General features: G+C 36.7%; 1 protein-coding gene across 8 annotated transcripts in view; it reads left to right on the forward strand.

The window, feature by feature from the left end:
• Positions 1 to 14,144, forward strand: part of RAB8B (RAB8B, member RAS oncogene family) — a 31,058-nt gene that overhangs the window by 15,582 nt on the left and 1,332 nt on the right. The window contains exons 2-10 of one of the 8 annotated variants that reach the window (XR_012589095.1): positions 1,309 to 1,369; positions 2,529 to 2,589; positions 3,981 to 4,058; positions 5,153 to 5,242; positions 6,032 to 6,097; positions 8,120 to 8,170; positions 8,668 to 8,692; positions 8,822 to 8,983; positions 11,114 to 11,186. Coding sequence is in view for 6 of the 8 variants with exons in the window: in XM_074601319.1 (XP_074457420.1) it covers positions 1,309 to 1,369; positions 2,529 to 2,589; positions 3,981 to 4,058; positions 5,153 to 5,242; positions 6,032 to 6,097; positions 8,120 to 8,170; positions 8,668 to 8,692; positions 8,822 to 8,989; positions 11,114 to 11,163 (650 nt within the window). In the remaining 2 variants the exon portion in view is untranslated. Of the gene's footprint in view, positions 1 to 1,308; positions 1,370 to 2,528; positions 2,590 to 3,980; positions 4,059 to 5,152; positions 5,243 to 6,031; positions 6,098 to 8,119; positions 8,171 to 8,667; positions 8,693 to 8,816; positions 9,512 to 11,113; positions 12,843 to 14,144 lie in introns of those variants that run through there. The other 7 variants (XR_012589096.1, XM_074601319.1, XM_074601320.1 and 4 more) reach the window with 7 other exon arrangements.

Below are 14,144 nucleotides of genomic sequence, written 5' to 3' on the forward strand. Positions count from 1 at the left end.
CGGTATATTAAAATATTAATATCACATGCAAGAAGAATGAAAGTCAAGCAGTTAATGAATGTCCATATTTCATATTCAGATGCTACTGTAGTATATTAAAAAATCCCATAGCTTCCTGTTTAAGTGATGAATGAATTCTTAAAGCTAGAAACAGCATTTTTCCAATTAAGATACTCTTGATAATTGTTACTTAAATTACACCTGAGGAAAGAAGAAATTAAATAAATAAAATAACCTACACCCCTTCCCCTCACCTTTTACAAACTATGACTAAATATCAAGTAACTATTTAAGATGCAGTGAAGAAACAATGGGCCATTAGTTTCAAAACAGACTAATTGGGGGGTATGTGGCGGGGGCTGTCCTGGGATTCAAAAATCTGGCTGTCACGTAGTGCGACTTGAGCAGTCTCACTTTGAGCTATGTTATAGTGTAGGTTTAGATACACAGAAGTTAAAATAGTCCAGGGTAAAGGCCGGTTTGTTTGGAAATCTTGGCTTTGATTCATAGATCTGCTTGATCCCTCTAAACCTTAAAAGACATTATTAAGCCTTTCTGAATTTTTTTTTTTTTTACCCATGGCTTAAAATATGTCTTCAAAATCAATCTCAGAACTGATGTACCCCGTGTGGAAGTGTAAGGGGGGGAAAGGAGAGAAGTGTTTCCTTGATGTCTTTAGCAGCTTCCTAGAAAATCTAAGTTACTCTTAAACCAGCGCTGTTGAAAAAGTCCCATGCGTGATCTATTTCAGCCACCTTCAGTAACTATCTGTACAGCTTTTATCTCCTGTGATGCTTTACCATTTACTGTAATGTCTGGTTAAGTTGCATTAAACATTAGTTTTCAAAAGTAAATGCCAGTTGTGAAAAGGAACTAAGGGGACATAGTATGTATTTTTTTCCTCAGAGCCAGCAGAGGTTCTAGGGAATTGACATGAACTGCAGGGGCTCGTCAGAAGTTGAGAAAAATACACATTTGAACTAGTGACCTTATCAGTGTGAAATGAAAGACCTTTGAGATTAAATCTGCCTCTCATAATCTTGACTAACTGTAGTAGTGAGTGAGTTGGGCCTTCTTAAATTGCACAGAATAACTTATCCTTGGCGTGTTGTATGCAGCTGAAAACCTTTGTGCATCCTCAGCACTTCCTAGTGTTCGGAACGAATGACAGCTTCCTTCTAACCTGAACCATTCTGTGATTCAGAATAATTCTTTTACCTACATTTGGTCTTACCAAGTAGTCAAAAGGGAAGCAAACACTTCTTTTTCATTTATTGCAAAGCTTAAGCCTATCTCTTTCTCTGGCAGGAATCGACTTTAAGATCAGAACAATAGAATTAGATGGAAAGAAAATCAAGCTACAAATATGGTGAGTATTCCAGAGTAATTTTAAGTTTTCAGTGAGTGTTGAATTAATCTTTGAGCAGGATTGCTTCATAGCTTTTGAGCCTGGCTGTACCAGAAGTTTCATACCTTTTATTCATTGACTGTCCATAAGGTTTATGCTTTCTTCTAGCTTGTTTTCTTGGAGTGATTCTCCTTCAGTAGCACAGGAAATAGCCCGTTCATGTATGAATGTTACAGCAACTTCCCATTTTGTCAAAAGCTTAAATGCACTTTTAGCTGTTGCGTGTGGAAGAGAAATATTAACTCCATAGCTGTAAACTAAAATACGCAACCTAATAAAATGTAATCTTCTCTGATACTTTGGTACAGAGTTGTACTCACAGAGGCAGAGGTAAGTGATAACGCTCCCATTCCTTGCACAGTGGGTTAGTAGAGACTGAGCCTCCTGATAGCAGCAGATGAATATTTTTGGAGTAGAATTACTATACGTGCCAGTAACTGCTATTGGCTCTTGCTGATTTCTCAAGTTCTAGAAAAGATAGTTGTGATACTTGCATGCGAGTCAGAATTCTTGTGACTAAGAAAGTGAAGTGCCAGAACTGGTTGGTACAGACTTTCTGTCTGTAATTAAGTCAAAAAGCTGGTGTTTGTCAGGCCTTTGGGGTTCGGCTCCCCCTTGGTGTGACTAGTAGCCAAAGACTTTGGTCCTCTTGTTCACTCGCAGACAGATACTGCTTTGAAGTTATCTGGAATAAAATATCAGCACACTAAGGTATAGTGGCTGATTTTAATACATGAAATAGTAGGTGAAAATGCACTATCCTAAAATATTTTACTGCTGCATGTTTTAATTTTTGTTTAATGCAGGACTCGGATGCATCAGAGCTGCTTCTTAATTATTCTAGGGAGGGCTGTGTAGTGCTGAGTATTGTTGCTTGTGCGAAATTTAAATGTTTTTGAGCCATATTTATGGTGCTGCTATAACCACTGAGGTAAGTGGGGTGGCTTGGGCGCAAGAAAGATGTTCAGGACTGAAGAAACTTGTGCAAACAGCTTCTAAATGGTATTCTTTCTTAATGAGTGAGTATCAGTGCATTGTTACTCTGTTTAAAAAGACATCTTTAAGTACAGAAAGGTGTAAAGGTGACCTCCAACAAATACTTGTTTTCACTGAATTTTAGGGATACAGCAGGCCAGGAGAGATTCCGCACAATCACAACAGCTTACTACAGAGGAGCCATGGTGAGTGCTCTCACTTCAAAAAAACATTAGGCATAACTAGTGTAACTGGTTTGCTGTTCCTAAGGTTATATCGTGTAAGTCTTCAACTGGAGGGTTGGATAATTGTGGCTTGAGATGTGGGGAATAAATTCTGTGGTTTGATTGGGTTTTTTTTGTTTTTCGTTTTTTGAACCTGCTGGTACTTTGTCTAGTCCTGTTTTTGTGATGAAACTTCATGCCCTATTGTCTTTTTTAATATAATTAAAATTTCTGCAGATTATAATAAGAAGCTAAGTTGCCAAGCTTTAATCAGACAAGTCTTTTTTAATGCAATCAACCACTTTAAACAATTGAAATCTTTGAAAAAAAGATAATGAATTATTTTAATATTAAAAGTGTGTTTCACTGAATTGCTCTCTCTTCAGCCAGTGGAGAATGCAAAAGCTGGGTTATAAATACTATCACCTACAATAGCTACCGTTGCTTTTTCCTCCATTAAGAATGACTTAAAGTCAAATAACTGACATAGAACCAGCACTCTCTGTGGTACAACTGCTTGTACTGTAATGGTTCCTAATGCTATGATTTGAGATACTTTATGTTGGGACACTGTTAATTTCAACTTGCTGATTACGAGCTATGCTGCTACCACACGTTCTTATCGCTTTGTATGAACAGATCATTCCAGTCATAGGCTGGCTGTGGGTCCAGATAACTCCACTGTTAGGGAGTACAGATGGGGAGAAATAGTGATGGTTGTGGCTCTCTTAGAGCTCTCTAGTACTTAAAAAGCTTTTGGCAGTGATATGGTCTTCTCCCCACCTCCCAGTCCATGGCCAAGGACTTTCCTTTGTCCTGCGAGGAATGCGAGGAAAGGCAGTAAGGAATGGAGGTGAACCTGGCAGTCTGTCTTTAATGCAGCTGTTGTGTGGTTTCCCATGCTTGGCTAATTGTTGAGAGCCCACGCTAGTATACACACATAACTGTCTGAAAGAGCTAAAGCTTCTGGGAGAGTACCTATTTCCAGCTTTGCTGTAAGTATCTGCTGGCCCCAGCAGGCTGGATCTCACAGGTTTGTCATCTCTGACTCCTTAAAGCTGCTGCTTCTGAACTTGCCTTTAACTGTGGAGTCCTGGTTGCTGTTGTAGTAGAATTTCTAAACTTCTCCTGACTATGGGCTAATAACTTAAAACTTCATATAGGTGGTGTGTCTGACCTCTAACAGCGACAAAAGATGTTAAATAGTAATATTTTGTGTAAATTCTCAGCAATGGGATAATGCTTTGAGAAAGGATTATAGGTGCATAAGTCATATGTTGAATTTATTGCAAGTATAATCAAACCCACATGATATATCATAAGTCAACCAATAACGGTAGCTCATCTAACTAGATTTCCTTATTTTTATTTAGGGAATTATGCTGGTGTATGACATCACAAATGAAAAGTCTTTTGACAACATAAAAAACTGGATAAGAAACATAGAGGAGGTAGGTGCTTTGGAAAGTACTTCTTACTTGTTCCGTCTTATGATTTCCCTGGGACAAATAATAATCAAGTAATTACTCACTTTCCTTATAGTAGTCAACACATATGGACAAGTTAGACTGTGCAGTGAATGCGACAGTGGTTATTAATGGGGAAAATAGTACCTCGTTCATCTGGGGATAGAAGGTAGAAAAATTAAGTTTAAAAAGTAAGCATAAAGTGTTTCAAAACTGCTCTTACTCTATGATTTTTATTGTTCTTTTTTGCTTTTGGGTGTGTCTAAAGAATGGGAAGGAGCAAAATCTTAGGGTGTCTACCTTTTAACTGAGATGATGACAGATCTATCTAATTGCAATTGTTATTGTGTTGTGTGTTTGTCCAGTTTGAGAATTTTGACCTTTTCACTTGATCTTGGATAAGCGTCCTTCCTGCTAACTTATTGTAAATTATTTGATGGGTCGTGCTGTCAAGTAGGGATAGGTCATTGTGAAGTTAGAGGAGAAACCTTAAGTTTAGTGAGGCTGTAGTTAGGTAACAGAATCTTCCTGGTTTTTTCCTTAAACATAAATTCTATGGGCTTTTCTTCAGTATTGCTTTTTGGCTCTTTTAATACAGCAAAATTCCTGTATTAGTGACCAATTTGATCCAATAGCGATGAGGCTGGAAAAATTCTCTTGCTGAAGTTGTTATTACTTAAAAAGTCTTTTATTATTAATAATCTATTTTTAAAATGCAAATATATCACATAATGAGGCTCCAACCAAATACCCCAGATGTCCATGCACCACTTCGAAGTAAAGCGTGTGCCATTACTTTTCCAGAATAGCCAAATGCCTCTGCGTGTGCGCAACCTGGTACAGAGCTCTGATCTGTAATAATACTCAGGCAAATTTAATCTAGGAGTATGTATTCCAGCCTATTTTAATATTTAAATGTTAAATTGCCTGTTTCAAACGTCAGTCTCTCTCTCAGTAATGCCTTCACATTAGATAACTTTTAAAAAATAAAATATTAATTTGTGGATGAGTTTGTCACAGAAGTTTCTTTTAAATAGTGTTGCACTTTGTTTCTGAGAAATTACTTTTTCTTCATTCAGCATGCCTCTTCGGATGTAGAAAGAATGATCCTGGGTAACAAGTGTGATATGAATGAAAAAAGACAAGTCTCAAAAGAAAAAGGGGAGAAGGTAAGTTTTGGTGACTTACCTTATTTAAAAGCCTGCTTTTCTTAGGATTTTGGATGCTGGATATTTGGTATAGTTTAGGCGTATGAAAGATAATGGGCCTTAAACCTCTTGTTTCAGAAACTTTTATATATTATAGGATGCCAGGTTTGGGGGGTTTTTTGGTTTTTAAATAGCACTTGACTGTCTTCAAGTTTGAATAAACTTAATGGTACTGTTGTCTTGAGGGGAAGACCCTGTAAAGAATGTTTACCTTTGCTGTAGCATGAAGTATTCTAAATCTCAATATAAAGCTTTGTTGTAGTTTGATCGTGTTGTACTCACTCCACCATGGTGTTTACTTACTTCTGTCATAAGTACTGTTATTAAAGCTTAGGTAATTAGTTGTTCTGCAGAACAAACAAGCAAGTAAGAATACTGTATAATCTATGATGCAGTAGTGTAGTTGCTAGTGCCAGAATTTACGGGATGATTGTGTGTAGTTATCTGGTCCATAAATCCGTATCAGTGAAGATTCTATCGTAGTGTTCTTTTAGGTTCTAAATAAGTCTTTTTGTGAGCAATTAATCTCTTTTTGGTTTTGAATTTACATAAGGGTATGACCTTCTAATATTTTTGTCTAATTGTCCAGAGACTTTAATGTTTTTGCAAGAGAAAAACAGAAATGAAGCTTGTTTTGGTTTTGTATTTAAAGCTTGCTGCAGCATACAGCATCTGTTCTATAGCGAACCTATGTGAAACATTGCTTTTGCAAAGGAACTTCAAAACACTAAACTTTAACCTCTCTTCCAGTTAGCGATTGATTATGGAATCAAATTTTTGGAGACAAGTGCAAAATCCAGCATAAATGTGGAAGAGGTAAGAGATGGGTGTTCTGCTTAGGTGTGTTTCTTGAACTACTAAGGGAGCATGTTTCATGATCCGCTGGGCTTGCTGACCTGATCCGGGGCCTGAAGTCCCCACTGTGCTCCTGGGTCACCAATCTTGTTATATTTAGAGAACTGCTGTAAAATCCAGCATTTCTTGTTTTCTGGTAATGTCTGGAATTGTTTATTAAACAGATGTTAACAGACTGGTTCACTACTATTGTAGCAAACAGTTGCTTTAGACTTCTGTGCCTTTCTACTTAAATTGCAAGTGCTTTTGGACAGGGAATAGGTGTAATCTTAGAACAATGCTTTGTGCGGGAAATTGGATTGAAGATTCTTTACTTTCAGAATAACATGCTACTGTGTCAAGGAGCCTTTAGGTTACTACTAAATAAGTACTATGCGGATGAGACTGAAGATTTGTATGTTAACCTGAAACATCAGCATAGACTGTCATAAGCCTGATGTTAGAAGAGGAAGAAGGTTTATAATACTCTATGTATAGACTTGCAATCTGTTTTCCCACAAATAATTTTTTTGCAGAAAAACACACAATCCCTATTTATGAGAGCATAAGGAAATAGAGTCGGAAGGAAGAATGGCTGAACTCCAGTCTGTCTTACCATGAATCACTCTTGTCATCTCAGGGAGGGTGGGGGGAGGATATTAATTCTGTGAAAAGCATGGACAAGAAAATAATATGATATCAAAAGGCAGTTATATTAAGATTCACTCATTCAGATAAGGTAGACTTATTCTTAAATGTTGTTCCTGTACATAATCATTTAAAAGTCTTTCCATGTGTATCAATGGGTTACCTTTTAAAAAGTCCTCCAAACACGTACTTAATTCATATCATGCAGCTAAAAAATTAACTAGAAACTAGAGAGATTGTTACTTTAAAATAACAACGCTGATGCTGTGTCAGCCAAGCGTTTTTTTCTGATCGCAGGATGATTGTTATACAGTATAGTTAGAATGGAGTTGTTTGCATTGTGCCACATCTGGAATAGTGCTTGACCTGATTTTCACAGTGTCATTATGATTCTTACAGCAGACAATGGAAGTGTGAACATTAGCAGCTGATACCAATGGTGGATAGCAATAGTCTCCTGATGAAAAACTTCTTCATTAGTTCCTCCAGACAGTTGACTTGCTCTTTCATGCCATGCCCGCCAATTTCATTTTAACTCCTGTAGGTCATTAAATGTACATTAGTTTGTGTTTACTCCAAATGACTAGGCGATCTGAATTATTTTTTTTTATAATTCAGAAAAAAATAAAGCATTAAAAAAATGCAACTGTGATAGGCATTCAGCAAGTAACGGTTTAGTCTTCTTTCCACCAAATGCATAACTTGTGGGAAATGACACAATTGTCATATTCTTGTGATCAGAATTGAATTAATTTATTTTATTGGTTGTGATTTATTTGCATTAAATGAGCGTCTGTCTTTGGATATATTCCAAACACAATGAGAGGGGGAATGTTTACAGTTTTTTACGTTATGGAACTGTCCTTGGATTGTTGATATCTCCAGATAGACTAAAATATTGCTTTTCCCTCCTGGAGAATTGCAGAATTTTTCTGCTACCAAAGTTTCTTTGCTCCTTCATTCATTAGAGTCTGAGATGCTGAGATTTGCCAAAATGGTTTTATTATTATAATTTTTTTAATAGAAAATGAAATACCCAACTATTAGTGTATGTAGCCTTCTCTTCAGCAGATTGTTTTATTTATTTTTTTTTCCCAAGAGGTATGTGATGGGAAAGTTTGTTCACTTGGTTCAAAGATGGGAGAGGTGGAGACTAAAAATAGTTTTTTCTTATAAAGCATGCTTATTGCAGTTTTAAGTAAAGAGCTATTGTATATAGAGTGCCTTGCAACTAAAAGTGCTAGCAGTGGCCTTCAGAATACTGTGGTGTTAATGTGTCTGGCTACTACAAATCTATCTTGTCTTTAATGTGTCTTGTGACTAACACTTTTTTTTTTTATTTCCACTCCTCACCAGGCATTTTTCACACTTGCACGGGACATTATGACAAAGCTCAACAGAAAAATGGTTTGTATTTCCAATTGACATACAAACTAGATATATTGAAATGACTGCTACAATAATTGGCTGAGTAATAGCCCTACCAGAAAACTCCTGGGGATTATAGTCGACGCTAGATCAAATTTGAGCAAACAGTGCTTTATCACACTTCATTACACATCAGTGTGTAACTGTTCTTTGTTTTGCACGAACGTTAACATTGGGCAGCATGAAACTGATGTGTTCTTTTGAAATACAACAGTGTGATCCTTGCTTTATTAAACATCAAATTACGTAGTCATCAGCTAATACTTGAGATCTGGATTGTTGGATAAATGTTTCTTTTTAAAATAGGCAGTTTTATTGAGTGATTAACAGAGTCTGGATAATTGAGGAGCTCAGGTTGCAACAGACCTCTGCTCTGGTTATTGCTTTGCAAGGGTGGGAAGTGGGGAAGGAAACTAGGAAAGCCAGACTTATTTTTTTTCTGTATTTTGTGATGTTGATACTCTTTTCTCTTTCAGAATGACAACAGTTCATCAGGGGCAGGTGGGCCAGTAAAAATAACAGAAAACCGATCTAAGAAGAGCAGCTTTTTTCGATGCACGCTACTTTGATGAACTTCTAATGATAGACTGCAGCACACTTAGAACCTTTTCTGCTTCTTTGAAAGCACAGGGTCACAAAGCCTCAGAAATAATACCACCAAGCTGCTGCTGAGAGCTCCATTGAACGTAGACTGCGATACACAAAATACCAAGTGGATTTTGCTCACTAAGCCTATTGACCTGTCAGGCTCTTCTTTCTCAGATATGGAAGCTATGAAGTGGAGACACAAATGCAAGAGTTAACTTGTTTTCCTTTTTTACTTTCTGTTTTATTGCCTGTTGCAAAAGCTGCTATGTTTCTTTTAACTTTGCACATCCATATTGGCCTCTTACTGCCTGTTACAGCACAATCTTACATTTGTATTTGCACAGTTTGACTTGTAAAAAAGATACTTAACAGATTTGTGCAGGTTTTTCTTTCTCAGTTTAAACAAATTTATTTTCAAGCAGAAGAGCCAGGGGAAAAATTAAGTCTTGCTTCCATTATTTGCTATGCTGTATACCTGTGGCCATGACTGCAGTATGGATGTTGACGCTCTAGTGATGAGAATTACTGTAACAATTGGCATTTAAAAATTTGTATGTTTTTTGTTTCTTAGATGCACAAATCTGTTCACGCGGAAGCTATGGCTTCTATTCTGAATGTAGTGTGTTGCTTTTCTTTCTTTACCAGACTTAGCAAGGTTGTGTTCTGAATTGCCAGTCACTGATTCACAGATGCACCTTTCAGTTATTTGAATAAACACAGTGTCTTTCCTCACTTAACTTCCCTTTGATAGCTCAGACTGTCTGCACCTTTTTTGTTTCTGATGAGGAATTACACTCTGGAGTTGAAATCATCGTTACAAATTGGCCTCGTCACTATCACTTAAGTGGCTTGTGGAAGCTGAATGCATGAGCTTTGAGTAACTTCTTTGTGGATTCATTTGTTCAGAAATGACTGCTTCTAAAGGTGACTTCCATTTCCACTGTAATTCTAAGTATAGCTTGTTCATGTCTGCAAGCATCGACCCTGGACAACAGAGGTATCCAAAAACTAGCGCTTCCTGTGCAGTTGCTAAAGTTTGTCAAGTTCGGCACTAAGGAACCAGTCACATTAGGGCTCTAATGTACTATTAGTTAAGCAGTTAATGCGGAATGTGTGAAGCCCTCTTTGGTCTGCTCAAGCAGTTAAGTTATTTTTTCATCAAAAACTGGTACAGTGACCTAGACTGTTAGAAGCAGAGTTGAAACGTAGTTGCCTTTTTTACTCAACTGAGCATTGTATAACCTAGTCTTTGTTCTACTACTTTTTTATTGTCTTCTGAAAAATTTCCTCGATGAGCAATTAAAACAGGTGCTTTAGTTCTGTTGATGTGCCAAATTTGGACCATTGTAAGCTTTAACTACAAGTTTGTGTCTAGCATGTTTGCTATTAGGGGATAGGTGCGTTCCGTCATTGTCAAAAGCTAACGTCTGGTGTCCTTGCGTTTGCTTCACTACACTGTCTAGAGTTGTAAACAGCGAGTTGGTCGTTACCACAGATAACCACTTCATTTCATGGTGTCAGGTACTGGATTTGTCATCTCTGGGGCTGTTGTAAATATTTTGAAAGTGAACGGGCCAATAGCGTTAGACTTAAAGGTTTGAGGTTAGTAGCTGGTTCCATAAAGTTTTATGTGGTTATCAACCTGTCCCCACGTGTAGTTGAATAGAAATAGTTATTGTAACTAGATGGTGAATCTCATAAGCTGTTGTTGCTGCACTAAAACAGAAAAATCTTCATGGCAACAAGGTTTAGTGAAAAAACAAAGCAACCCTAACTGCTCTGTTGTCTACCCTTGATGTTTTTCTCGGACAGGCTAAAGCAGTTACGTTTTCTGTATGGTTTAAAAAAGTGCTTCTATACAGAAAGTGTTGTGACACCAATTATGAATGTTGTTTATTTTCAGTAATTTACCTCTGACTTATTTGGTGTCGTAATACTTTGATTTTTATCTCAGGGGTTGTCTGCAAACCAAAACTGACATGTTCTGTGTTTGGCACCGTTTACAGAATGCTTTGTATTGTTTTTCCTGTCTTCGCTGTGTGGTTAAATGTTCATTCAATATTAGTCTCCATGAACTTCCCTTTGAAAGAGCCTGTAAGTAGTAGAGTCTATGAAGTGCTTCTTGAAGCAGCAGCGAATTTGGGGTATCTGCTCTGTGGGGGGTGGGGGGCGGGGAGAAGAAAAACTTGCTATTTTCTTACATTTAGCTGTGCTAAACTGTACATAAATGTGAGGTAAGACCATAGGAAATTCACTTTATGCATGATAAAATAATGCAGTAAATATTTCACTTTGCTTAATGTTCATGTAAAGTTCATCTTTTTCTATTTGTAGAAGAATTTAATGCAATTTTGTTGTCCCCTGCTGAAACTGAAGAATTCTAATTTCATGTGGTCTTATGGATAAGGTAAAATGCAGATTTCTCTCTCTTTCTTTGTTGTTTTGCCCCCACCCCTCTTCTCCAGCAGTATTAAATGGCTGAGTGGCTGCACTTTATGGGTGTGCTAACTTGTGGTCAGTGTAGACCTCTTTCTGTGTACAGTCTGCCTTCTCAGACATTGAAAAATGTGCTGTATCTTAGCGTGCAAATCAGCTGTGTGTTTTACTGGGAGTTTTTTTAGCTATATATTTCCTTCAGACGAGCGGGTGATGATAAATGGTATGTTCTGCCTACGCGTCAGATGCTGGGTACTACAGGCTTTTCTAATATCACTATGATTGTTTTGTGCAGTCTCTGTTGCTACTTTGCTCAAGACTATATAATCTACGTTTTGAAGGACTCTTAACTATACCTCAGTCAACTAGTTAGTATTCTAATGTCCATTAGAGTGAAAGTCATATAATTATTACTCATTAAGTAGCAAATGTGTTTTCTGTTTTGTTCCAGAAATTGCCATTAACCTTTTGGGATAGGCAGACATTTTTTGGTCGATTTCAATAAAACAAAAGTGCTATTTATGCTATCAAGTTTTATGAAATCTTTCCCTTGGCCCCATGTCTGTGCACTGTATTTTGACCAATATTTTTCTAAATGGTTTAAAAAACCAAACTGGTCTCAGTGCTTTGCAGTTTTAGCTTTCAGTCTGTGCTCAGCAAAACATGCACAAGATATTTTTGTTGAGTGCGTATAGAATATTTGATTTACTTACTGACTGGAAGTTCTATTATTGCTAAAGCTTAAACCACTCATGAAACGTAACGCAGCTCACTTTTCTACTTGGGGGACAGTCTCAAGAATTCTAATTGACTTTTCAGACCTGTGGTTCTTTTTACAGGAAGTATTTCCCATTTTAAGTACCTTTCCCATACTAGTCTGCTGAAGTCAAGTGAATCAAGTAGATCATTTTCACAAGTGAATAAAGGAGTCTTGAATATACGTATTGCATTAAAATATTGTGAATGGGTAATGATTTGAAAGGACATGAATAATATGTAAAATGCATAAATGTGTTTTTTGTGAAAATGCATCTGTTATTTGGTTATCTATTAATGTAACTGAAATTTTGTAATGTTAAACTTCTTAAGGATTGGTCTGTAGGTGATAATCAGTCTCTCTTCTCCTCCATTCACTGAACTGCTTATGCCATTCTCATTCTTATAAATAAAACTTGTATTCCTTCCTTCCACAAAAGCAGGATTTCCATTGATTTTTCTTATTTCTGCTGAATTTAAGTATTTTAGTGCATTCCTATGGCCTTACGAACATTTTTGCAAATAAAACTTCAATTACAGTTATTTTAATGCTATATAGCTACTAAATTCAGAATAAAAAATATAGTCCTTGAGAAAATGCTTAATTTTGAAATAGAAGTGTTCTACTGTGTGTGTTTAAGCACATTTTATCTCTGGTATAAAGGTGTAATGTGAAAAGCTCCTGCAGATAAAAGTGAACTTGTCACGTGGTTAACTTGTAAACCTAATCAATAACTGTGTATTGATGTGTATAGACAAAAAACCAAACCCAATCCCTTAAAAAGCCTTCACACTCCAATGGTTTTATTATTCCATGTGAACTTTTTTACAACAACGTGTGTCTCAAATAAAAGTTACGTAATGAAAAGTATTTGGAGTATTTTGTATGAAATATTCCATGTAGTTTTTATATAGTTGGGATTTCCACTTTATTTTCGATACAGCTGCTGTGGAAAGGTGTCTGGCTGAGTTGCATCTGTAAAGTTTTGCTTAACTTCAGTGGCAAACCACAAGGGATTTTGTAGGCCTCTGCTTGTTCCTAAATTTGACTGTTCTTTAGCATTCTCCTGAAATATTCTCTATCCTGTAGTGAGTGTTTAAATCAAAGTATATTATTTCAGTGACCTTCAGCTTCATAAGGAGCCATTTTTTTTCAGACATTTAGTGACATGAAGTACCCTTCCAAAGCAACTTCTGAGCAATGCCGGCACAGATAACATGAGACACAATCTCCAGATTGATTAAGAATTATCTACTCACTCAAGCTGTTAACATTTTCTTTTTTGTTTTAAATCAGCGTTATGTGAAAGGTATGACTCTAAGTAACCTGAGGCACTTAGGCACTCATGACTTAATATAGCAAATATTGTTTGTCCAGCTGCCTTCAACACTGAATATTGAGGAATTTGACAGAAATATTTGTTGGCTATTATATTAGCAATAGTCCTTGAACTTGCAAATTATTGCAGTTTGGCAGTAACCCTCAGTGGGTATGAAAATCAGCGAACCTAAGGAGAGAATGATTGTGTCTGCCCAAGACAAAAGCAGGTTAATGGTTGAGACACCCAAGTGGGCATCCTAAGGAATAAATGGGAAACGAATGGATGACAAGTAGCTTCTAAAGTTCATGTTTTTTACGTGTTCATCTAAAACTGTATTTATCTGAAAGGATGCATTTTCTTTTTACCTTAACTAACAGAAAGCTAGAGTTACATTCTTGTTACACCTTATTATTTGTTGGTTTTGGTTTGTTTTGTTGTGGGTTTTTTTGTGGATTAGTTTGGGGTTGGTTTCTTTTTTTTTTCAGACTGCTTCTGTCAGACCAGCTTGCTGCTTTAGGACCAGCTGTTTAAACATTACCTTGCAGATCCCCTTGATCTGAACTAGTTCTAGCTGCTCAGCAGTCCTAAAATCACTTCTGCAAGTCCTTCAGGTGTCACAGAATTTGGTGGCATGCATCTGCATCCCAATAACATTTTAAATACATTTGCATTCTCCATTTGTTAAAAGGAAATAGCAGTCATACATACACTGCTTTAATATTGTGATTTATTACAGTTCCTGTATCTATTTTAGTTGCAGACTAGCAATTACTATACAAGTAGTGCACACTTGTAGACAAGAGGCAAGTTGTTGGTGCACATGTACAATGTATCCAGCTTTTATAATCTGG

The sequence above is a fragment of the Larus michahellis genome, chromosome 9 (assembly GCF_964199755.1).
Source record: "Larus michahellis chromosome 9, bLarMic1.1, whole genome shotgun sequence".
NCBI lineage: Eukaryota > Metazoa > Chordata > Aves > Charadriiformes > Laridae > Larus > Larus michahellis.